The 26,758-nt window shown below is 32.4% G+C and overlaps 1 protein-coding gene across 1 annotated transcript; it reads left to right on the top strand.

Moving 5' to 3' along the window:
- Positions 1-384: 384 nt before the first annotated feature.
- Positions 385-15,442, top strand: LOC140434904 (endoglucanase-like). The gene is made up of 4 exons (XM_072523524.1): positions 385-533; positions 8,823-9,098; positions 12,457-12,640; positions 15,170-15,442. The coding sequence occupies exons 1-4, from the start codon at positions 497-499 to the stop codon at positions 15,408-15,410; spliced, it is 738 nt and encodes a 245-aa protein (XP_072379625.1). The 5' UTR covers positions 385-496; the 3' UTR covers positions 15,411-15,442.
- Positions 15,443-26,758: the final 11,316 nt, after the last annotated feature.

The following is a 26,758-nucleotide window of genomic DNA, read 5'->3' as shown; positions in this document are numbered from 1 at the left end:
TAGTCCTACATAACTTGAGCAAGATTTTAAAGTTACTATAGTACTCAGTAATTTATAGATTTGCCATTATTATAAAGAGTAGTTCATTTCAATTTCATAAACAAATTTTATCTCTTCTCTCCTTCGTTTTCTCAGTATAGTTTATTTTGGACAATTTTTTCGTACCGCGGAAATATCGTGTTCTTATATAAAATAATTTAATAAAAAAATATAATAAAGATCAATATTCGTTTAAAAGTTAACTAATAACATAATTTGAGTACTGATCTCTATTTCAAAGGATTATTTATCTTATTCCAGGAATTGAAAAGTCATCGGATTAAGAGATTTAGATAAAGTCACATAGCAACGCGCGCCATATCAAAAAGAATTATAATTTGGAGCACTTTGTTTTTCTCTTATGTAAATTCTCTTTTGAGTGCCGGAAGATAAGTTATCGTATTACTTATATTTATTGAAGCTCCAAATTGACCTTTATTATATAACTTAGTGCAAAATGAAGTTTGTGGTGCCATTTTTATTGTTAAGCGTTTGTAAGTTGAAAGTATTTTTGTAATTGATTTTGTGAAATAATTTTTGAAAGTTTATCAAGTTTTCAAATAAAATATTTTTTAGTTTTATTTAAGGTTTACATACGGACATACTATGAACATAAATTCCATAATACTCTACACAGAAAAAATACACAAATACCGGAATTACCGGAAAAGTTTTATTAAGTATATTATTATTATATTAGTTAATACTAGCGGACCAACTCGACATCGAGTTTTTTAAATTAAATTTTTATTTTGCGAGAAAAATTAAAAGATCAATACAAACAATATAAGCAAGAATATACATAACATTCATCAATAATAATGCAAGTAAAAAAAAAGTGATTATGGAAGTCGACCTCAAAACCGGAATGCAATTTTTAGTTCATCAAATGTCGACATGGATATCATTTAGCAGTTCATTTTGCATGCTGATCACGAATCCGGTGTCAGATTTGCTCTATCTTGACGTTTTATGCGCGTTTCGGGTCACTTCCGGTGTCGGATCGCAACCGGAAGTACATATTTAGATTCGTCTCGACGAGACCTTTCGATCCATATATACATTGTGGGGTCTAAAACTTAAAGTAAATTTAAAAAGGAAAAATTATTATATTGTTTCTTTATTTTTAAATTTTGAGTTATGGAAAGTACTAACCTACGTTTTCCTAGCAAGTAAATATTTAATGTAGTTAGTTGTTTGTCATAAAATAAGAATTGAAGTATAAATGTATACATATATATATACACTGACGTTAGAAAAGCGTTAGAAAAACTTCAAATTCAATAAATTATTTTTATTGTTTTTATTGTTAAAAATTCAATAAATTATTTTTATTGTATGTTCAATACCAAACCATACAATAAAAAAATCAAAATTATAAAATATTTCTAAAATATGGATACTTAAATCGAGTATTTTCTCTTTGCGTTCGAATAACAACTTTCATCCTTTCTGGCATAGACTGGATCACAGAAGCAATCTCGTATTGCGGTATTTGTTTCCACTCGTTTAGTAGCGCCTATTCTAATGATAAATACCACAGTTATAAAGTCGCCATATTTAATATTGCCCAACAGCTCCATCCAAGCTGTCCCACAAATGCTCTATCGGGTTAAGGTCTGGATTTCTAGGAGGCCATGCTAGTTACTGAAAACCAACGTCTGTGAAGTATTGCATTGCTATCCTACACCACCAAACTGTATTCTAGAAGTTAAGCAATGTTTTAATAAGATTCAAGCAATATTATGCAATGGAAAACTTAACATCGAAATTAGAACTTGCTAGTATTGAGATGCTACATGTTCTATGTCCGGTTGTATGAAGTTGAGGCCTGGACAATTACAGAGGCGACAGAGAAAAAACTCTTAACTTTGAAATGTGGTGTTATCAAAGAATGTGGAAAATATTTTGGACACAACACATAACAAATGCGGAAACGCTACGAAGAATAAAAAAAGATAAAGAAATACTCAACACTATAAAGAAAAGAAAAATGAGCTACTTTGGTCAAATACTAAGAAACGAGAAATACGAATTGATGCGGCTGGTCATATAAAGGAAGGTGGAACGCAAAAGAGGACCGGCGAGAAGACGCATGTCCACGATTTTGGGAAAGTTTGTAGGTATTCGCCTAATTATAAAGGTTGGGGGGAGAATTACCAAAATCTATTTGTGTATCGTTAGTTTGAAAGAAAGTTTAATGCAGTACGTAACAACTTTTTATAATGGAAAATGTTGAAGTGATTGAAAACACCAAGGGAAAACCTTCTGCTCTTCACGCTGGATATCAGTATCGAAAATATAGGAAGAATAAGGAAGATGTTATAACTTGGGCATGCGTAAAAGAACGTCACCACAACTGTAAAGGGAGGATGAAGACAAAACTGACGGAATTACTCGAAGTCAACGAAGATACATGTGTCCTCGATGTAGCTCTCTTAGAAGTAAAAAAGTACATTTAAAAAAAGAGAGCTCAAGAAGACGACACTCCAACCCCAGACATTTACAGTGAAGAGTTCGAAAAACTATTTACAGAAGGACTCGATGTTGTGAGTGAAATTCCTCTGTATGCCTCACGTAAGTCTACACTTTGTCGTTCAAGATATTTACAAACTGGTGTAAGACCAGAACCAGCGTCGTCTATTGAAATAGATATCCGACTAGAAATGTTGACATTAGAAGATGGTCAGAGTTTTTTGTATTTTGACGACACTGAAGAAGGAGAAAAAATTTTATGTTTTTCGACTTCAAAAGCAAAGGAAACGTTAGCAACAAAAACAGATTTTTTGTCGACGGTACATTTAAGAGCTCCTCCAAACAGTTTACACAAATATATACCATGCATGTTGATATGAGCAGCACTTACGACGAAACAAGAATTGTTCCTATGTTGTATGCGCTTCTACCAAACAAAAAAATGAAAACGTATAGAAGGCTGTTTACAATACTGACAAAAAAAAAACTAAGCGGATGAAAACCAACAACAGTGACGCTTGATTTTGAATATGCTGTTATTCAAGCTCTCAAAACTGTTTTCCCACTTACTTTAGAAGACGGGTGGCTAATTATTCAATCTGATTCTCCGGAAGATGAAAATTTGACAAAATTGTATGATTACTTCGTTAACGAATCGCAAGAATATCCAGTGATTAGCATGAATACGTGGAACTGCCATGACAGACACCGAACAAATAATGCCGTGGAAGGATGGAACAACCGGTTAAACAGAATGTTAAAGAAACCTCATCCAAACATATACATTCTAATAAAAAATTTAAGAAAAGAAGCAGAATATTTTAATTTCATATTAAATAGCATGGACTTAAACCTAGAAAATAAGAAACGATAGAAAATGTATATCCAACTGGATAATAGGATAAAGAGTCCAACATACCTATTGCGGCGCTCTTGTGATATAAAATCATTTTTGGTGTTCGTGGCAAATATTCAAAAATTTCATTAAAAAAAACATTAAAATAAAAAAATGACAAAAAAACAAAGATAAAAAAACAGATAAACAAAGCTAAAAAAAAGTTAAAAAAAACAAAAAAAAAATTAAACATGTCTATGATTCATCTTAGCCAGTCCTAAGCCTGGATAAAATGTTAAGGATTTTTTTAAATGTTTGTACTTAACTAATACACATTAATAGTGCTTTAGAACAAGTTGAAAACTACCACTATCTTGGCACAATAATTAATCACACAAACGATTACTCCAAAGAAATCAAAGTTCGAATAGAGAAAGCACGTACAAACTTCAATAAAATGAGAAAGGTACTTTGTGCAAGAGAACTAAAATTGGACTTGTGAGTTAGGCTGGCAAGGTGCTATATTTTCTCGACTCTACTTTATGGGATAGAAGCATGGACACTTAACGCGTCGACTGCTAAAAAGTTGGAAGCATTTGAAATATGGGTGTATAGAAGAATCCTGAAGATATCATGGACCGAGCATGTAACAAACAACGAAGTCATGAGAAGAATCAACAAAAGAATGGAAGTATTGGAAACCATCAAGACACGAAAGCTGCAATACCTGGGGCATGTTATGCGTAATGAAAGATACAACATACTTCAATTAATTATACAGGGGAAAATCCAGGGCAAGAGAAGTGTAGGAAGAAGAAGAATCTCATGGTTGCGTAACTTGATGGAATGGTACGGATGCACATCAATTGAACTATTCAGAGCAGCAGCATCTAAGATCAGAATAGCCATGATGATTGCCAACCTCCGTCGCGGAGATGGCACGTGAAGAAGAAGAATACACATTAACTATAAAAAGACATGAAAGCATCTTAAGGAAGGAACTCCAATTTTTAAATTTATAATAATTTTTAACATTTGACACAAACAGTAAGGTAGCCAATTTATATAGAAATAATCAACAGTGACGCTTGATTTTGAAGATGCTGTTATTCAAGTTCTCAAAACTGTTTTCCTATTTAGACTGCATGGATGCAACTACCATTTTAATCAGTCAAAAAAATTAATTTTCAACATAAATTGTAGCTTATTTCCCATTTAAATAGTAAATTGCATAAGATGCCACAAAGAAATAGCTTCAGAACAATATTTTATTTATGTGACACTAAGGTTTAATAAATCAACTATCTTCATTTTTTTTAATTAGTGCACATAATCCCACTAAACTCTCAAAAGAAGCAAGTTTTTTTTTATATCAAAATACTTTTTGCCGTAATATAATTATTAGTAAACATTTTCTCCTCTTATCAACGTCTGCGGTAAATATTATTTAAATCTTACAAAAATTTGGTTATAGAATTATTCATGTGATAGTAGTAGAAAAAGGTAAAAATATTATTTGCTTATTAGGCAATGACCGCACATGCAACGATAAAATCAACATATTTTTGTGATCGCAAATGCTACGACCGCATCTGCAACGACACCGATACTTAATTTCAAAAATTTTTAGCCATCTAGCGTCATTCGGTCGTTCCAAATGGCCACACCACATCAGTCTCTTTTTTCTATTGTTTCTTTTATATTACCCTCTACATTATTTTCATCTAGATTCATAATTCTTGTAATTTTATCATTTATGATATGTTATGGCCTTAAAATCTTGGCGCTTCATTTTCGGTACTTCATTTCTGCGGATGGCAATATGCCTTTATCTTTATTGGGAATAAGCCACAATCCAAGTTTAAAATAAATTTATTTTTGACGTTTCAATTTCCACTTCGGAAATCGTTCTTTATCTTTCTTTAGAATTTTCCATATTTCTGACAAAAATGTACATATGCTTTCAACAATGGTTTTGTAAATGGACTTTTTTCTTTTGCTAGCAAGACATTTTTAATATTCAAATTTTCAGATGCCAAAATGTATTTTATAATTCAATTTTATCAATTACACCAGAATCATGGATGTAAAACTGCATTTTACATGTTCAAGAGAAAGTAGAAAAGGAAATATGGCGGCTGGACAATATAATTGAGACACGTGTTGAATCACTTCTTATACTCCATTCGCTTAGCTTCGGCATATTTTGACAGATTCATTGTCGGAAACCTACAACAACACAACAATTCCTACTTCTCAGTATTAATAACTCAAGTATCCTACTATTGCAGACTTCTTTCTTTCAAAAAAAGAAGAATTATTCTAAATAGTGGAAGTGTATACTTAACCCATCAAATTTTGGGTAGTATATATTTAAAAAATATATTTTAGTTGTTATAATTTAACATAACTATTTATTATATGGTGCAAATAAATAAATATTGATTGTCGGTAATTCGCAAAGTTCTATTTTATTTACTATTTAGTTTGTTTACTATTAATATTGGCTATGAGTACGTATGCTTGGTTGTATAGTAATTTCCAGCCACTTTTAGTCTGTCAAAAAGTAACTAACTTCGCAAAAAAATAATTACTAAATTCACTTGACAGTTCTGACTGGGAATAGCGAACCGAGTATATAAACGTTGTTGATAGTGACGTGTTATCCAATTTATCAGAATAATGTTTCAAAGTAGCCGAGATCTCGATCATTGCCATATATTTACACCGAACTCAAACGAATTATGAATCACTTTTTGTATTTTTATCCAAAAACTAACCGTTTTGCAATATTTAAACTTTTTGGAATCGTACAAACAACTATAACAAAAATTATAAAAAATAAAACTTATATTTTTTGAAAACACCCTGTATATAAAACTGATTTGCCGTTTTTAAGATAAAAAAATAATCTCTTGGTTTTTATTTGCTCTGTATAAATGGTTCCTATTGTCGGATATCAACTAAAAACAATCAGATTCTTTTTCTTGCATTTTTGCCAAATCAAAATATAAATTTCATATTTTAAAGATAATCTCCTGCATACTGAATTTTAGTATAGAAGGTTTATTTCTGATAAAGTCGAAATTTAAATTGAACTTATTTTCGAAATTTCTCAAAAAATCCCTTTTTTTAATATAACTCAACGACTAAAATAGAAATAAAAAAATCTTACAATATACAAAAATATGTTTTTTTAATGAAGATTTTATATATTTTTTTTATTTCTATAGACTAAAAATTAAACGGGATATGATTGTTTAAAGGTTGTATTCGCATGCGTTTAGCACTATCTTCAAGCCCTTACAGCGGAACCCTTTTTAAAACAAAGAGCTTAAAAAAATTTAATATACACCATTTATTTTTGTAGTTTATTTTAAAAGTTACAAAGATAAGTATATTCATTTTTTCCAAGCCCTTCGTTTTAAAAAGTGTTGCCCCGAAAGGGCTTGTAGATGGTGCTAGATGCATGCGAATACAACATTTATAAAAAAAAATATAATAATAAAAAAATATATAACATTTATAAACAATCATATCTCGTTTAACTTGTAGTATATAGAAAAAAAATTAAATATTCACTAATAAAAAAGCTGGTTTTTTTTTATTACAGCATTTCTTCTGTATTTTTTGTTAGTTACTGAGTTATTTTGAAAAAGGGGATTTTTGAGAAATTCCGAAAATAGTGTCTTCAATTTCAATTCAGATATTTTCAAAAATAAATCTTCTAAACCAAAAAAAAAAACTTCCAGAATGTAATGAATTTATATAAATGAAGTAAATTGTAAATGAACAACGAACAGTTCTAACCAGAATGATTTTGGCAGGGGTGAGTTTGGTACTTTCTGATTCACAAAAATATAAGCGGACTTATAAAATATTGAAGGTTTTTTAAGATCTTTAAAATAGTTTTTATAAGTATTCCATAAAAAACTTGCCATTTTCCTGTTATTCAACATCATATCTTTGGATTTTTGTATCCAATGAATAAAAGTCTACTTTCGAACAGCCATAACATTGAATGAAATCGTAGGCTTCCACGGCCAGAGTCAGAATTATAGTTTATTCGTCTTCCGGGTTTGGACCGTGTCATTTGTGAGTGACCCAAAAGTGGGTTCATCTCGACGTTTCGCTACAATTGTATGTAGCTTCTTCAGGAGAACAAAAAAGAAGAAAAAGAAAACAAAAGACAGGAAGATGGGTAGTTAGCAACGGTAACTCAGTTACTCAACGCAACCAGAGGCGAATACTAACTACCAAGATGGGCATTTGGTTACAGTAACTCAACTACTTAACGCAGCCAGAGGTGAAAACCAAATGCCAGGACAGGGATTCACGTCCAACAGCTCAGAACACTAACGCGTCGAGAGGCGGGAAGTGAATCCACTAAGTAAGTCGTTTACTTTCTCTATGTAGGAAGGAGTATCCAGGATGACTGTGGCACTACCTTTGTCTGCAGGAAGGATTATTATCTCAGAAAGAAAACGGAGATTTTTGAGAGCTATGAATTCCTCACGAGATATATTGGAAGTAGGGATTTTGGTTATATCAAGACATTTAGCGACGTCAAAGCGGATACGGTCAGCTGGAATTTTGGGAATTGTGCGGAGTGCCGCTTCCACATTTGAAACTATTTCTTCGGTAGGAATTCTGGAAGGGGTGATAGCAAAATTAAGACCTTTAGATAGAAGACTGCTTTCTGCACTTGTTAATTGGTGAGAAGAAAGATTAACGACGGTGTTAGTAAGAGGTGAATGAGAAGTAGAAGTGGTGGAATGTGATTTTTTCTTAGATACAAGGGATTGGAATTTCTTTTTGTGAGTTTCGTTGCTTAGAAGAAGGATTTTATCGGCTTGATGATAGGAAATGCGGTCTAAAAGTGACCAATCATCGACACTAAGAATACTGGAGAGTTCAAGATGCAGGGGAGTGAATCCGATTCACTCCCCGCCTCTCGACGCGTTAGTGTTCTGAGCTGTTGGATGTGAATCCCTGTCCTGGCATTTGGTTTTCACCTCTGGCTGCGTTAAGTAGTTGAGTTACTGTGACCAAATGCCCATCTTGGTAGTTAGTATTCGCCTCTGGTTGCGTTGAGTAACTGAGTTACCGTTGCTAACTACCTATCTTCCTGTCTTTTGTTTTCTTTTTCTTCTTTTTTGTTCTCCTGAAGAAGCTACATACAATTGTAGCGAAACGTCGAGATGAACCCACTTTTGGGTCACTCACAAATGACACGGTCCAAACCCGGAAGACGAATAAACTATAAGCCATAACATTGTTAATATTAACAATTTGTTAAAAAATAAAGAAGTGAAGATCGTTGATAAGAAAATAGATGGATGTCGTAACCGATATAATCGATATTAGAATGAATTTTTAAAATTTCTGATTAGACGGTTAAAATTCCTTTTATTTAAAAGTATTAAGATAATCTCCATTTAATCTTGGTTTTTTCTTTATTTTTAATTTTTAGATGCTTCGGCCGTGCCTTTCGAGGCCAACAACATTGTCATTAAAAAGATTCCTGGTGGCTTATCCGGTGAGGGTACCACCACCCGTTACTGGGATTGTTGCAAACCAACGTGCTCATGGCCTGGAAATGTGGAATACAAAACCCCAGTAAAATCCTGCCGAGCTGATGGTGTTACTGCAATTGACCCTGAAACACAATCGGGATGTGCAACAACCGGATCAGCCTATATCTGTACCGACCAAGGCCAACGTGCTGTAAATAACACTCTTTCCCTAGGTGAGTTCCACGTAGTATTTATTTTTATATACATACCCGTTTTAAATAATTATCGCCTTATTGAAGAACTAACCTGATTTTTTTCACTTGTATAATAAACTCAGTTCCTCTTTAACGCCTAATAGTTTTGTATGAGTGTCTTCAAATGGGCTAATTTTCTCGTTAAATTATGTTGTATATTCAATATACATTTATCTATGCTTTGCGCATTTATATAATACTCCAGTCGTCAAGACGAAGATGACACTGAACCTCTAAAAATCATACAAGCTACATTTTGCAGAGAATGTCAATTTTGGGGCCCCAAAAAAGATGCAAAACAGTTTATTACTTTTACTCCCGGCTTCTTTCTAAAATGCCTTCTCCTAGGAGAAGGGGGAATAAATCGATTTATCAAAAATCTGTAAGCTATAGAAACAAATGTTTTAAATAAAAAATGTAGCTGAGATCATTTTTAAATAAAATGTTTATTAGCACTTTTTGTGTAGAATGAACCGTTCTTTCAGAAACAACGCTTGAAGGGAGCGGCGATTTTGAATGTCAGTTACGCGTGCGAAATGAATTTTAAATCAAATTTGTATCAACTTGACGATAGGCCGATTTCTGTTGATCAGAGTGTCCTATCGACAAAAATCAAGATGCGTTTTAAAAGTGAAGTGTGGAGCTTTTTTATAAAATTTTTGTATTTTGCCGCAAATAAAGTTAGTATTCATAAATGTGTTAAATAAATAAACGTTGGGTGATTTTTGTCATTTTTTATTATGCTAATGTGATCAATAAAATTTATCACTTTCATTGACCTTTCACTATGGAATTTTCATTGTTAGATCGTAATGTTCAAAACCTATGCTATGAAATTTCGGTTTCGAGTTTTTGCAACAACAATAAAATTCCATTACGATTGTCCAATGTTATACGAAAGTTATAAATTTTATTGATCACTTGAGCATCGTAAATAATGGCAAAAATTTTGCAAAAATGGCATACATAAAAAAACGCGTAACGTTTATTTATGTAAAGCCTTTTTAAAAATTCAGTTTATTTGCTGCAAAATACAAAAATTACATACGAAATTTGTACTCCTCATCTTTGCGGTATTATTTGTTAATTTGTATAAAAGTCCTTGATACCACACCTTGTTTGAGACTTGACTCACTTCGATAAATACTTTTGAAGAGTATTGCTAGTTTTCAAAAGAATTTTAAATTCATTCTTCCACTCGATAAGTCTGTTCAGTTGTTGAATGTTTGGCTCTGAAAAAAAATTGGTATGTTTGCATTATTGGTAGATAAAAGTTGTCTCGTGTTGATGTTTTCTAGATTTTGATATTAAGATTATTTGAGCAACCTTCCATTGTGCTGGAAAATATTTGCTTATGACGGCATTTGTAAGGTAGGTTGACATAATTAAATTTTTTCGCTGTAATTTGCGGTCTTCTCTCCTACACGTGAGGGCAAAATCTTCTGTTTTAAGTACTGACTAAAGCTGGTGTTGATTTCTGGTATCTGTATTAGTTCTATAAATTTTTGTATTTGATTTTCCAATTCTTGTTGTGTTTTCAAGAAGATATTTAGATATACTTCGTTATTATTGCTCTAAATAGATTCATTCCAGTCGGTACCATGATTATGGAATATCGTGCCTTGGTATAGAGACTTGGTTTTCCTTGGATGCTACTATGAACCATAGCTTTTACTGGTAGATGAGCTGAAGCAATATGGTAATTAGTTTTTGTAGTAAAATATTTGTTGGATAATCTTTGGGCACTAGAAAGCCTAGGTAATCTGAGTATTTTTGGGGTCTGAATACTTAAACTCTATTTTCTAAAATATTATGTATTCATATATTTTATTATATTAAGTATTTTGAATTTATCGAGTATTATATAGCATTTAGCTATATTTATAGCTTATAATATAACTTATAGTCCTTCAGCTCGAAGGTATGCTTTGGCTTTTTTTCAATTTCTATGGCTTCTTGGATATTTCTTGGTTTATAGAAGCGGATCGGGTCTATGATTCTGGAGTTTTCAAAATCAATTTTGTGAGCTATATGAAGATGGTGTTGACCTAGAGCTGAAATTGAATCGAAATTGTGAACAGATATGGAATATTCATAAATCCTATTTTGGATTCTACGATTTGTTTGACCTATATAAGATAGAGGGCAATCTGCACAAGAAATTTCATACCCTCCGTCTTGTTCATCTGGAATGTTGTCGCTGATTGATCGGACATGAGATGAAAGTTTTTGTTAGGGGATAAATATTATTTTTATTCCTCTTGATTTAAGAATTTAAGAATTTTGTCGATTTTGATGTCAGTGACACCTTTGATGTAACGAAGGACAATGTCTGTGGATGCTCCTATTGATATGATTTTCGCGGTAACCGTTTTGGATGAGGGCTAATGATAATCGCAAAGGCGTATTGATCTGGAGACAAGAGCATTCATGACTGAAGGTGGATCATTAGCGTTGGCATGCAAGTGACGATTGGTATGGGTGGATTTTCGATGAACAGAATGATGAAAACCTTGGGACTGATAACGGGATTCTTTATAATAACGTCGAGAAACGGCTAGGGTTAATCAGTTTCCACCCATGAGGAGACACTAAGCTATCCCTGCCGTAGGGTTAAATAACGAATGTATCGTCAATATATCGTTGTCAACATGTGAGTTTGAGCATTGATGTGGATAATGCTCGGGTCTCGAAGTCTTTCATAAAGATATTGGCAATTACTGAAGATAGTGAGCACCATTTATATATCTGTAGAATTGATTTTGGAAGATAAAATTAGTGTTGGACATACAATGTTTATTGAGAGATAAGTGTTCTTGCTGGATACTGTATTTAGCTTTTAGAATGTTTAGAGTTTCGTCTGTAGAAATGTTTTTAAAAAGTGAAACGATAACCAAACTTACTAGAATGTCTGACGGTAAGATAGAGTATTGTTTAAGAAGTTCGATAAAATGAAGGTTGTAGAGTTTTGGTCAAGTTTTGACCAATGATTGTGTAGGGCAGTTGTATACACTGACAATGGAGCGTAGAGGAATATCGGGTGTGTGAATTTTGGTTAGACGATATATTAGAGGTATTCTGGAAGGCTTTTCATGAGAAATTAGAGATTGTGTTATGTCAAGAGGAAGAGAGGTTTTATTGATTATGTTTTTTCTAAATTTATTGATTATGTTTAAATACTATGTGTGCAAGATTTTACTATTATTTAATTATTATATTCTGAATAGCTTGATCTGCGTAATATCGTGCGGAATTTCTATTTTTTTACATGTAATTTGTACTTGATGTAAAATTCATAATATTTATATGAAAACATAATTTCAAATATTGTTTATAGGTTTTGTAGCCGCCAAATTCATTCATTCCAATCGAAATATGTGCTGTTCGTGTGTACTTTTCAAATTCAAACCAGCGGAACTGGCTAACAAACAAATGATTTTACAAGTTACCAATACTGGAAACGACGATCCAGATGCAAAACACAACGAATTCGATATTGCAATGCCTGGTAGTGGAGTTGGGTATGTTATGTCATTTATTAATATCTATATACTATATCTATATACTATATCTATATACTAATTGCAAGTATATACAAATTTTTTCACTTTACATTAAAATTAAACATGAATATCTACAAAGTAAAAACCAGAAAAAAAAGTTCATTAAAAATCAATGTAGGTATCCATATAAAAACAGATTATTTCAACAGAACAATACATCAAATATTAAGCCAAATAATCTTACTAAATAAAACTAGTTCTAATAGCTTTCATTTAACCTGTTACCGACACTTTATATAGAATAGAAAGAGCATAGATTGAATAAGAAATTTAAACACAGAAACTAAGAATATCACTAAGAATCACACAGAATATCTACAAGTATAAGTTAGGTGGAAAAGATATTACCACTATAAACAAGCCAAACCGTCTTGCTGTGGGTAGGAGATATAGTCTGGGCTTCGAAATTGAACATGATAAAAAAGATTATAACAGCGCAACCGGTGGGGATGAGAATAGAGGTTAGACCAAAGCTGAATAATAGACAGTTGTCAACTGGAAAATCCAACCAAGAAACAGAGCAGAATGATGCAGAAAGCTTAAGAATCCTTTAAGGGATTTACCACCATGATGATGATGATGACAGACAAGACTGTGTCATCTTAAAGTTCCATCTCCTATCGGAGGTTGGATATCATAACGGCTATGGTCACTTTGTTGGCTGCTGCTCTGAAAAGTTGTAGTGAACTACAGTTAAACCATTCTCTAAGGTTCCTCAGCCAGGAGATTCGTCTTCTTCCTATGCTTCTTCTTCCTTGGATCCTTCCTTGCATAATAATTCTCAGCAGCTCATATTTTTCTCCTCTGGTTATGTGACCCAAATACTCTAGTTTTCTTCTTTTATGCTGTTCATAATTTCTAACTCCTTATTTAGACGTCGTAGTACCTCAGCATTGGTAATCCTTTGAACCCACTAAATTTTTAATATTCTTCTGTAACACCACATTTCGAACGCTTCTATTTTTCTTATGTGTTGTTTCTTCAATGTCCAAGCTTCCATTCCATATAGTAAGATAGAAAATATGTAACATCTTAGAGCCCTCAATCTGAGATGCAACTGAAGGTCTCTGTTGGTAAGCATTGTCTTCACAAATGCTTGCCTTGCAGTTTCAATTCGGACTTTATAAGACTGTGTAGTGTCTTATAATCCAAGAAGTTATACTTAAAAGGTTGAAACAATAGGCGTTACAATAAATGGAAAAGTTATTTCATAAAATATAAATATAAAACTTCCGTTATAGACAGACCCTAATTTTACAAGAATATCAATAAAAACTTTACAAAGAGCCATTATTAAATCCCAACTAAATAATAATAGACGTAATAGGACAACATAAATACGTTGCCGCTCAGTTAACGAAAAATTCAGAGCAAACAAGGATGCCTTCTAATAATATCAATATGAAAATGAAAAAATATTTATTAATTAAAATATAATACTAAAACTAAAGGGAGATAATTGAATGAATAAAAAACAAAATTAAGAACCAATAACGAAAAAGTGAAAACTACAGTAGGTATTCTACTTAGGGTGTTTAGCAAGTGAAGTTATACTTCATCTAAATACTTACCGTTGCACGTCATCCGCGTCATAGCTCGTGAGGTCACATGATACCAACACGAAATATTTAGGCGGTTGGTGTGTTCTTTTTTAGAATCACTTTGCCGAGTACACTATAGCATTACAGCCACTAGATATATTTTATTATATATATTTTTTATTTATGTTTTTATGAAGAACATTTGTTCGGAACACACTGTAACTGTAATCGAACGAAGGTGATATTTTGGCATAAATTGGTAACACTTATTTGACAGTTGCCGTGTTGACACTTTTTATTTTACATTTTACATAAAATAAAATAAATATCTATGTATTCCATTTTACACCTTTATATGGCGCATACAAGCGGCTCAAATTGTTTTTAACAAGATTATTTTTTAACTCTTGTTTTGTTTCTATTTATTTACATTAAATATTAATTTGTTTTGTTGTATAATCCACTTTTGCAATAATTATGTGACCTATTTGATTTAAAATGGATTCAGGATTTTTTATACTTTGGCAACTATGTCAACTTCGATCTGTGTCAATGATAATGACGTGCAACGGTATGTAAATTAGATGGACTGTAGATATAAAATACCAAGACCAATAAGATAAAAAATATAAAGAGTAAGTGCAGGGCTGGCATGAAAAATTCTTGAATTTTATCTTGATTTTTCAAAACTTTCGAAAATGGTTTAATATTAACTTATGTTAAAATTATGTTATCTACAAAATATAGGTACTTGTCAAACTAATCAGGTTAGTTAGGTTTTGCCGAACATTTTAAAATATTCTTTCTCTTAAGAATGCAGGTGAATTATAAGTTTAAGTAGACGATCTCTATAATTGATTCCTGTTTTAATTCTGTAATATTATATAATAACTTTGAAAATTAGCAACAAATGTCATCGACGACACTAATCAATATTATTTTTTAGATACTACACACAGGGATGTACCTCTCAATGGAATACTGATGTAGCAAGTTGGGGCGATCAATACGGTGGTGTACATACCTTACAAGAATGTTACAATCTTCCCCAACCATTATGGGAAGGCTGTGCATTTAGATTTAATTGGATGAATGGTTACTCAAATCCTGATATTACTTTCGAAGAAGTCGAATGTCCACAAGAACTTATCAATATTAGTGGTTGTACTCCAGTATCTCATCCTTAAGTAGTTTAGTAAATATAAAAATAACAAAAAGATTCGTTTTATGATTTAAAAGTTATATATTTATATTTAAAATTCTTGTTCGTGTATATATATATATATATATATATATATATATATATATATATATATACGAACAAGAATTTTAAATATAAATATATAATTTTAAATATATCAATATTTATAAAAAAAAGACTCAAAAGAAAACTTAAAAATCTGAGAACAAATCAATGAGAGAATTATTACAGTATCTATTACGTGAAAAGGGTATGATCTCGGGATGATTGGAATATATGCACCATCAGAAAGGGCATTAAAATAGTTAAACAAATATTCTACGAAACCTTATCAGAACTTATTGAAAATTTAAATAGCCACAAAGAAAATGTACTGTTGGGAGATTTTAAAGCTTGGACAGGAAAAAAAAACAAACTACAGAGTCGTAGGTAAATACGGAGATGCAAAGATAAATGAAAATGGGGAACATTTATTCCAATTTTGCGAAAAACACTCTTTGAAAATCCTAAACAGATTCTACCATCATAAAAATATACATAAGTATACCTGGGTCCAACTAACGAGAAACATCAACTCAGTTATAGATTATCTTCTCACAAAACAAGAAAGACGCATACCAACCGGCAAAACCAAAACCACTGGAAATGAATCCACCCAAATACAATATTAATGCACTGCAAAACGACTTAACATCATTTTTATTTAAGTTACGGCTTAAAAATTAACAAATCTGATCTACTCCTCAGCCCAGAATACGTACCAAGAGATAATAAATAAAGTCAATGAAGTAGCTTATGAAGCACTCGGCACGATCCAAAGAAACAAAAAAGATACTCCATTATGCTAGAAAAATGGCATCGCTAATTCAGTACACAACAAGAAACAAACATATCAAAAGTGGCTGCAAACACATAACCCAGACGATAGACGAACATATGCATGATCACACAGAGAAGTAAAAAATCTAGTAACTAAAGCAAAAAATGTTTCCTTAGAAAGTAAATGCGAAGAGCTTAACAAAAATAGCAGGTCAACAAGATCAAGAGAATCATGGAAAACGGTAAAAAACCTGAGAACAGATAGAAAAAAAGTGAGTAGGTAGAATAGATTTAATAGAAGAAAGATCTTGGATTGAACATTACTCACAACTTCTAACTGAAACAAGACCGTAATTCATGAACACCGTTACAACAACATATGAAGTGGAATACGATGATGACAATAAAATAACAGTACAGAAAGTCGAAGACGCAATACGAAATCTAAAAATCGAAAATCATGCGGATGACAAGGTATATCGAACGAATTACTAAAACACAGCCCATAAATATTGCGGAAATCAAGTACTAGCGTATGTTTTCACCTTATTCTATAAAGGACATGACTTACCACCGGAATGGACAAAATTAAAGATAAACAACAAAAACCAAAAAGGAGATAAAAAGAATTATTCAGGGGGAAAATACAGGGGGCTAAGTGTCATAAATTAACTCTCAAGACTCCATGGAAAAATATTAAAAAGTAAAATTAAAAAAGAGATGACAGATGTAGAAGAACAAAACGACTTGCGTGCAGGCAGATCCTGTATAAACAGCATGTTATTTTCTCTAAAGCAGGTTATTGAGAAAAGATTAGTCCACAACGTTTTAACTCATGTAGTCTTTGTAGATCTGACAAAAGTATACGCTAGTGTACCACTTTAAATGCTCTGGGTAGCAATGAACAAACAAGGAATAAATAAAAAATGTAAAAGCAGTACAACAGCTTTACAAAAATATGACGGTTAACATTAAACCTGGTAACAAATTAACTAGAGAAACTCCTATCAGTAAGGGTATAAAGCAAGGCTGCTGCATAAAACCTACACTTTTCAAAATATATCTGAATGAGGCGCTCTCAGTGTGAAGTAAATGCTGCAATATGGGTATTCCAATCGAAGACGAGAGATTGTACACGGTCCACTTCGCTGACGACCAAGTGATTCTAGCTGAAGGCGAGAGTGATATAGACTATATGATTAGAAAACTAGAAGAGAAGTACACCAAGTATGGCCTTACAATTAATATACAAAAAAACGAGTATTTAGTTACAGGAGGAAAATCAGAAAGCCTACAAATTGAAACGGAAACTATAAAATCAACTGAAACCTTCAAATACTTGGAAGTCCAAATTACATCAAAAGCAGGGAGTAACGAAGAAATACATTCTAGGATTGACCAAGCAAGAGCGGCCACTAGACAGCTACACTGACTATTGTGGAATAATAAAATAACAAAAGAAGAATATATAATTGTTCTGAAGCTATTTTCTTGTGGCATTTTAAAGTAATTACTATTTAAATGGGAATAAACCACAATTAAAGGTTAAAGTAAGTTTATTGACGTTTCCATTTCCACTTCGGAAATCGTTCTCAAAATACGAACATTAGTAAATTAAGCAAATTTTGTTTTTTGTTACTTGATAAAAAATTCTTCTAATAATTTAATTTTATCTGACTCATTTATATTGACAATTCAGACATACATTATACATTTTAAAGTAGACGACTTTAAAATGTATAATGTCAGTAGCATATAGAGGATACATCATTTATTTTTTTAAATAACAAACATATAAAATCAGAATTTGGTGTTTATTGAAAGTAAACTAAATGCACGACAAAATACTTACCATGTCGGGATAGTATTATGAGGTTTTTTCCTGGTTTTTCCCTCATAATTTACTATGGAATCACTAACAGGAGAATTTCACTGTCATCATGGCATGTGTTTGTCTTTTTAAAAACGAATTACATGCTATGATTTTTTCTGACGGATATTCTCAAGTTAAAGTTGATTTCATGTAATCGAATGAACTATCTTACAAGTAAAGTCGTCTCAGGAAAGCAATTCAACAATATTGGCGATATCATTTTAAAGTCGTCTACTTTAAAATGTATAATGTATGTTTGAATTGTCAATATAAATGAGTCAGATAAAATTAAATTATTAGAAGAATTTTTCACCAAGTACCAAAAAACAAAATTAGTTTAATGTGCTAATGTTTGTATTATGAGAACGATTTCCAAAGTGGAAATTGAAACGTCAATAAACTTACTTTAACCTTTAATTGTGGCTTATTCCCATTTAAATAGTAATTAAGAATTTATAAAACAATATCTGCTTTTGACAACATAAATTTGGATATATTTGAACAAAAGTTATTTTCAGTTAGGATACCAATTGCTATTGCTAAGTTTTTTTCCGAATTCTGCTAGCTTGAACCTTAAGCCAGCAGAATCGCTCCCCTTAAGGTTGGTTTGGTGGTGAAAAATTATTAGGGTGGTAATAAATTAGTGAAAAATGGGTGAAAAAATATTACTTTTTTGAAAACCTTATACTCAGAAAGATCGATTTATTTAAAAATCAATGAAAAAATATCTTCGACTGTCCAATATATGCCTACCGCAAGGTAGAATTTTAAGCCCACTTTTATATATTTTATGCTAGAATGACAGGGTTCCAACTAACCACAACCTAGTTTTGAGAAAACAGTACCCAAAGTTTAACCTTGACACCACACAAGTGTTTTTGATATATTGTTTGATTTTTGTGTACACACTTCTTAGTTATATATATAAAAAGATTTTGGCTGGTAAAAAAGAAAAAAATGCTCTTTGGTAAGAAATTTACAATTTTTTTTTGTTTACATTTGGAACCTTGTCACTTTTTAAACTTGACATTTTATGTGTGACAAGGTTCTATGTGGTAGGTAGAACCTTCTGATACCAAAGTAAATGATTTATTTAGTCTGATCCATAGGTATAGTTAGTAGGATTCGGAAATAATTACACTGGTATAAATTTCAATTATTGTGACTTTATTTTAAAGAAAGATACAGTAAGTGTTTTTGACCTATGTCAACATTTTCACAGTTTTAATGTGGTGTAGAACGCTTTGTCTTGCAAGGGCATAAACTTTAACATTGACTTGATGTCCTTTATTTTTTCCGCTGAGAGTGTTGCCTTGGAGTTCACTAGGTGTTTGGGTTTTATCAATTTCCAGATTGGTGTGTTTGCTTTGGCTTCTCTTTGCTTGCTTTTTTGTGTCACTCTTCCTTTCTTGGACGCCGATGCAGCAAACCTCAAGATTACGGTTACTGCCTTCTTTTCCAAAAAAGAGGTTTTGAATGAGATCAAATGCAGGGATTGCGTGAATTCTAAAACTGAAACTTGGAAGAATGGAACCAACTGAAAGTTTGATACTTTAGAGGATGAATCAAAGTCAAGAAAATCGCTGTCTCTCATCTGAAGTACTCGGATTGGGTGCTGACGGTTCAAACCTTTTAAGATGCGTATTAATCCAAGAGGAGAGTAGAACTCGTTCTGAGACATGCCCTTTTGAATAAGACTATGAGCATTGTCCACTTCTTGTATGCAAGAATGACCTGGCACAGAGTACTTCATAGTTATCTTCTTTATAGTGGGGTTATTGTGCATGAAATTCAGAATTGCGCATGACATAAACGAGTTCCCATTTTGTGGAACACCTGAGTCACTTCACAAGATTAGTTCAGTAATTTCATGCTCAAGTGCCACTTGATTCAAAATTTTGTACACAGCACTAGCCAAATCATTGCCAGTGCGTCCTCCAGTGACCTCAGTCCATAAAGCGCAGTAAATAGTTTTTACTAACAGATAAGTGTGCAGTCATATTGTATGTATTCAGTTTTATTTTGTAAAAAAAAAAGAACTAATTTCAGCCCTGGGGCAGGCAATGACGTTCTCCAAATCGAAGCAGAGTACTGGAACTAGTTTATTTTCCCTGTCTTGTTTGCGATTTTCACGCATAGCGTCCTTTTCCTCAATGTGCGCTTCATATTTTAATTTCATTTCATCGGTGGCAATATTTTGTGAGGAAGCAATCCTATACTTCTCACAAAGATCACAGCGATCAGATTTCCGTACGTGAAAGTCTAGGTTAAATTCTGTCACAAAAATATGTCGATACATACTTAGCTTAACAGGCACCACATTTTCCTTCCTACACTTTTCTGTGTATAGTTTGTACATTTTAGCTAAATTGAGGTTTGAATCCAGATACTTTCTTTGTGTTGTGGCCCTACAGCAATGAGACTCAACATTGGGAAAAGATTTTATGTGATTTCTCACAATTTCTTTTATTTCTTTATTGAGGCGTCTTGAACTTTGGATACTTTTGCCCCTACCATCCGGCTTGGGTATATTGGTGACATCATCTTTGTTCTTATGAACCGTATAGACAGGTTTTTGTGAGATGCTTAGGGTTCCTAAGTAAAATTTTTTGCAGACTTGTACCTTTTGGTTAGAAACATTAAAGAAGTACCTAAAAGTGAATTTTTTGTATGATTCTCTGTTCTTATGTTTAGGTCTTTCTGTCTGATGTTTTGTGGTTATACCCAAGATATATTGATGTTTTCCATTTTGATCCATGCCATAAAACGCCTTAAACAAAGCTTGTCTTTCATTTTCACTAATAGATACCCCACATTTAAATTTACAGTCATTTAAACAGTCCTTCAAACTTTTAACTTTTTTAGCGGGCACTACAACTCCTCTACGACTCACATAAGATTCCCCTTTTTGATGGCTGATAGAACGTTTCTGGCTTTTCCAAGAAGAAACATCCCTTTTTCTTCTCTTAACAGGAGGAGGTTTAGTGTTTGTTACCTGATCAATAATAACTTCTTCCCCAACCGGATTTATAGGGAAATGGACCTCATCATTTAAAGTAGTTTGGTGAGCGCCAGCGGTTGAAGTTGATGAGAGATCAATGGGCATCAACGCTGGTTTTGATTTAGTGGCAGTTGTTGAAATATCTTCAGGAACACGCTTCATGGCTTTATTTCTGGGTCGCCTGCAAAATACAACTTGAATTAGCTGCTAAAATAGTATGACTATGACTATATACTAGTTTAAAATCCAAATGAATTGAAATACCATAAGTCTATTTACTCTCCAAATGGAAGTTTAAAAATTGATTATGTGCAATAGAACTTTTGAAAAGTAGGCTACTTAAAAAAACTAAACTAAAGCTATAAAACTTTAATGTTTTGAAACATTAAAGTTTTAATTTTAATTAAATTTACATTAATGTTTTAAAACATGTGGATTTAAATAATAAATTATGGAATTTTTAACGTTATTTGTAGTTTGATTTCATAAAAATGACTAGATTCCACGAAGTAAAGGTTTCAACAATAAAAAATATAGGTTAGCTTACCTGTCAGTAATTTCTTCATTTTCGTCGCTTAAACTTTCTGATGATGGGGAGTAAGAATCACCAGAGTGCTCTAATTCTGCATCCTCACTTAATACCTCAGTAATAAGTCGTCCCAACTCATTTAGTTCTGTCATTGTTATAAACAACAATACAAATATAACCTCAATACTAGACAGTGAACATAAACAGCTGTTGCAGTTGGAACTTTGTCAAACGATACATGCAAATCTTAATTATTGGTTGAGGGACAAGGTTTCATGTGTCACCTGAAATCATGCCATTCTAGTTTTGTTTTATTTATGTTCACAGATGGAACCTTGGCATTATAATAAGTCAGAATTGCGTTATTAGCCAGCGCTGTTGTCAGATCAAAAGATAGGGAAGATCAGTTTGAACCTTTTCACAGTAATAACTCCAAATATGCGATTTTGTTAGTTGGAACCCTGTCATTCTAACCTATACATTAAGAAGACATTGTGCCCAATAACACAAAAATACAACAATTCGCAGATGATGTTATACTCTATTCAAGAGACAAATCAATTGTATTTCTAAAAATAATTTAGCATCAGTTATTTCATCAGTATATACATATTATGATTCAAATGGATTGACGATATCAGAATCTAAGACAGAGATCTGCTTTTTTTTCTAGAAAACATAGAATTTCAGAAGGATATATAAATTAAGGCGGTAGCTAGAAGAAGGGCCCATCTGCTAAAAGTGTATTTTGAGAAACAAGCATTCATAGATTTAACATCCATGCCTAAGGCGAACCAACACTTGCATTGTTTAAGTGTTTTAGTTTTAAGAATTTTCGATCCATTGATAAAATAATGGAGGACACCTTTATAAAATAATCTCTCCAATAATCTCTACTCCAAGAGTGATTATTGGAGAGATTATTGGAGTGGAGACCAAGAGCCGACAAGCGAAGTCGAGGCAGACCACCCACCTGATGGACCGACGACCTAAGGAGAATAGAAACAAACTGGATTGCAGCAGTTAGAGATAAAGAGAACTGAAGACGTTTGGACGAGGCCTATATCCAACAATGGATGTGAAAATGGGGCTGGATGATGATGATGATGATGACCTTTATAAAATATGTTCTATATTTACAAGTACAAAACAAATTTACATAAGCAATTCTGCTGGAAAACACATTTGGCATATTAAAACGTCTGCAAAAGAAAGGCCTATAGTTTTTTACTATTGTATAGTCTACTACAGTTATATATTTTAGTATCCAAAGGTTTAAAATAATAATCAAGGTCTTTGTACAACAAGAAAACTTTTATTTTTTTACACTACATTATATTTAATATAATTTTATGCTACATTTTCTCACTATCTGAGTCTCAGCACTACTCTCATTGTCCCTTTCAGCCGGTATGCTTTCTTGAAATAAAAGTTTGTAGAACTTTCTACTTTCTTCTCTTAAGTACTAAAACAAGTCTCTCACGTCGTTTATTTTAGACTGATTAATAGAAACCCGAGGCAAAGGTGTAAAAGTAAGGTCAAGTGGCCACGTTTTTGCATATTTAAAAGAGGTATACATTTCAAAGTAGGTTTTAGAAGCAACTAGTGTCCAACAAGGTTTATATTTCAGCATACGATACTGTTGTATTTTAAACTCACAATCTTTATTCACAGGCTTTTTCAAAAAATAAGGAAAAAGTGCTGCATCCCAGTCATATATTATAGAGGAGTCATGTTTGAAGCAGAAAAGAGAAGGAGTTGGTCTGCACTGTACGATTTTTTCTAGGTAGACTTTGGGTTCCTCGATATCTTGAACTCTTTTTAAGACCTGTCTTATAACCCCAAAATTTCTGTCGCACTGACTAAAGCAGTGTCCACGAACAGGATAAATATGTGTCATATCGACTCTGTATAGTTTTAATATCCAAGAACAAAACCGTAACAAAGTCTGATTTTTATTTTGGCTCCAGCTGCATCTGATAGAAAAACAATATGCTTGGTATTAGGATAATCTGCTAAATTATTGTGAATACAGTCAAAGATGAATGAAGCAACAATACTTGCTCTGTTTTTACATTGAGATTCTATGAAGGAATATACATATGATAATCCATCATTATGCACGTGTATATTGAATACGTACATCCATAAAAGTCTTTTGCATCATTGTTCTCAATAAAAATCAACACATAATTTCTTAATGATATCTATGGTCCCATGTTTATTGCAGAACTTTAGAAAAGAATGCCTAAATATTATTATATTTACTATGGTTCGAAAGAGACAGGATTCGAAATATCGATATTCGTGAAAGAACAATGATTACTGATGTCGCAGAACGTATAGCAAGGCTCAAGTGACAATGGGTCGGACATTTTGCCCGAGATAATCCCGAAAAATGGACACAGAGATTAACAAACTGGAGACCAAGAGAGAACGGGCGAGGAGTAGGCAGACCACAAAAGAGGTGGGCAGATGATATCAAACAAGTCGCGATGATATCAAACAAGTCGCGGGCAAGCAGTGGATGAGAATTGCCAAGAGTAGAAATCAATGGAAGCAAATGGAAGAGGCATATGTCCAGCAGTGGACGAATACAGGCTGAAGAAGAAGATGGTTCGAAAAAAGGAAATAACACAGCTTATGCCGTATACTATCCGTATACCATAATTCTGGACAACACTATAAATGTAAGTTACCTGATGAAGCCACCATCTATGCAGACGAAACTTTGGCATTAAGTTTGCTCTTTCACATATTTTAACAAACAAAATGAAGTACTGTGTAATATTTTTGCAGACCGTAAAAGTTTCAAATATCGGAGGAGCAGTAATTCTTCCGTGGATCAAAGTGCATTCCTGGATCAGTACCTGGCCAAATTATTAGGCCGAGCATTAAAAATTTGCATTTTTTAAAATTAATAATATTTATCATCAGGAATGTTATTATTTTTTCGCATAGCACTATTTACTATAGTATGATAAAGTCGGTTCGCTATTCCCAGTCCGAACTGTCTAGTGAATTTAGTAATTATTTTTTTGCGAATTTAGTTACTTTTTGACAGACAAGAAGTGACTGGAAATTACTGTACAACCAAGCACACGTGCTGATAGTCAATATTAATACTAAACAAACGTAAATAAAATATTAGCGAAAATAAATATTTATTTATTGACACGATATAATGTATTGATACCAAATAATAAAATTATTTATTGTACAAACTAAAAATATTTTGAGGAAATAAATTCCACAAAATTAAGCAGTCACTAGTTAGAAAAGGGCTTACAGCATACTTAATTGTTGTTGACGTTTTACTAGGATGGAATCAACATAAACTAATTTTATTATCTTACAAAATAAGTATACTTTCCTTTGCAAAGAGGATTTAGCAAAGCAAATACATGATACTATAACAAACAAAGCAAATATTAGTAAGATCAGTCTTCAACTAACCTTTAAAAATCTCAGCATCCATATCTCCATGATAGTGTCTTTTTTGGAGTCCAATTTAAAAATTAAAATTGATCCCTTTATAAATCCATTCTCTGAGCTTGTATGTAAAATTATGTACCTACAACCTACAACACAAATAATCCGATCTAATAAAAACAAATTTTTTATAAGCAATGGAAATAATATGCTCTCTGCAAAAAAATATAGTTTGTAAGTTAACTAAAGACCTGGAACAGAAAAAACCACCGGAGTCAGTTAATCCAATTAATAAATTGTATAGGAAAGCATATATTTATGTACTTACCTCATTCCATCTCCAGTTTTTTTGCTTATTCCTTTATTAGACTAAGATCTTCTAACTGATACACAAGATAATACCTAAGTTTGCCTTGTAATTTAACTGCATCCTTGCTCATCTAAAAATGTTAACTCTTAAAGAACATTTATCATATTTATTAAAGAAAAACTTACCAACGTCACCCAACATATTAGTTGATGGAACCATTTGGGTATCCATAATAATAAAATTCAATACATAAACTAACTAAAAACTATTCAATACATAAACTAACTGATAAATAATGACACAACAATAAAACAAACAGCATGATTAATGCAAATATTTACTGGAATATGTTAAATTAACAACTGAAATATATTTTTTAAATATATATACTACCCAAAATTTTATGGGTTTAGTATACACTTCCACTATTTGTAATAATTCTTCTTTTTTCAAAGAAAGAAATCTGTAATAAAAGTTTATTTAAACCGTTAATACTGTGAGATAGGAACTTTTGTATTGTAAGGTTCCAGCTATGAATCTGTCAAAATATGCCCGAGCTGAGCGAATGGACCCTAATATTTTTGTACTATTTTAACGTTGGCAACAACGCCCTATCCGCCATTTCTAGAGAGCATTGCGTCATGTCAACTAGTGTGCATTTTATAACCTCAAATATTGTCTGTGAACATTTGAATTCTAAACGGTTTTGACCTGAAATTTTTTATTCTTTTTTATTATTATTATTTTTTCGATTATAAACATATGCAGTGAAGTTATTGGTATAATTAAGGGTATTATACATTTTTAGATGGGGGAAAACGCTTATCTGTCACCAAAACAAGTAGGCCAGGTATTTGGACTCCTAAAAGCTGGACAAATGTCTCAAAATGAAATACCATCAATGGTAGGAGTATCAAGAAGTTCTGTAAGGAATATAAAACAGAAAATTGCGTCTGGAGTCAGTTTGGATCCAAAGCGTAAGGGTCACAGCGGAAGACATCGTGTTACTACTACTAGGACTGATCGCAAAATAAGAGGTATTTGACTAGTAAACAGAAAGAAACCACTGGTAATGCTTACTCGGGAGATAAGAGATGAAGGAGACTTCTACTCGGAGACCTATCGAAAACAAACTGGTAGTTAGGATACCAGCTCGAAAGCCAAGGCTTACTTCGGTTATGATAAAGAAACGTTTCGAATGGGCACAAAATACAAAAACTGAACGGTGGAAGACTGGAAAAAGGTATATTTGTGTTGTTTTTCTTGAATATCAATATTAAAAACTAAAAAAACATGAGCATTTCTAAACATTTTGTTGACTTCAGGTCTGTTTTTTGGACGTATCCGTTTTTCAAGTTTTCACAGAAAAA

This window comes from Diabrotica undecimpunctata, chromosome 2, assembly GCF_040954645.1.
Source record: "Diabrotica undecimpunctata isolate CICGRU chromosome 2, icDiaUnde3, whole genome shotgun sequence".
NCBI classification, from domain to species: domain Eukaryota; kingdom Metazoa; phylum Arthropoda; class Insecta; order Coleoptera; family Chrysomelidae; genus Diabrotica; species Diabrotica undecimpunctata.
This window is presented reverse-complemented; position numbering and strand designations above follow the sequence as displayed.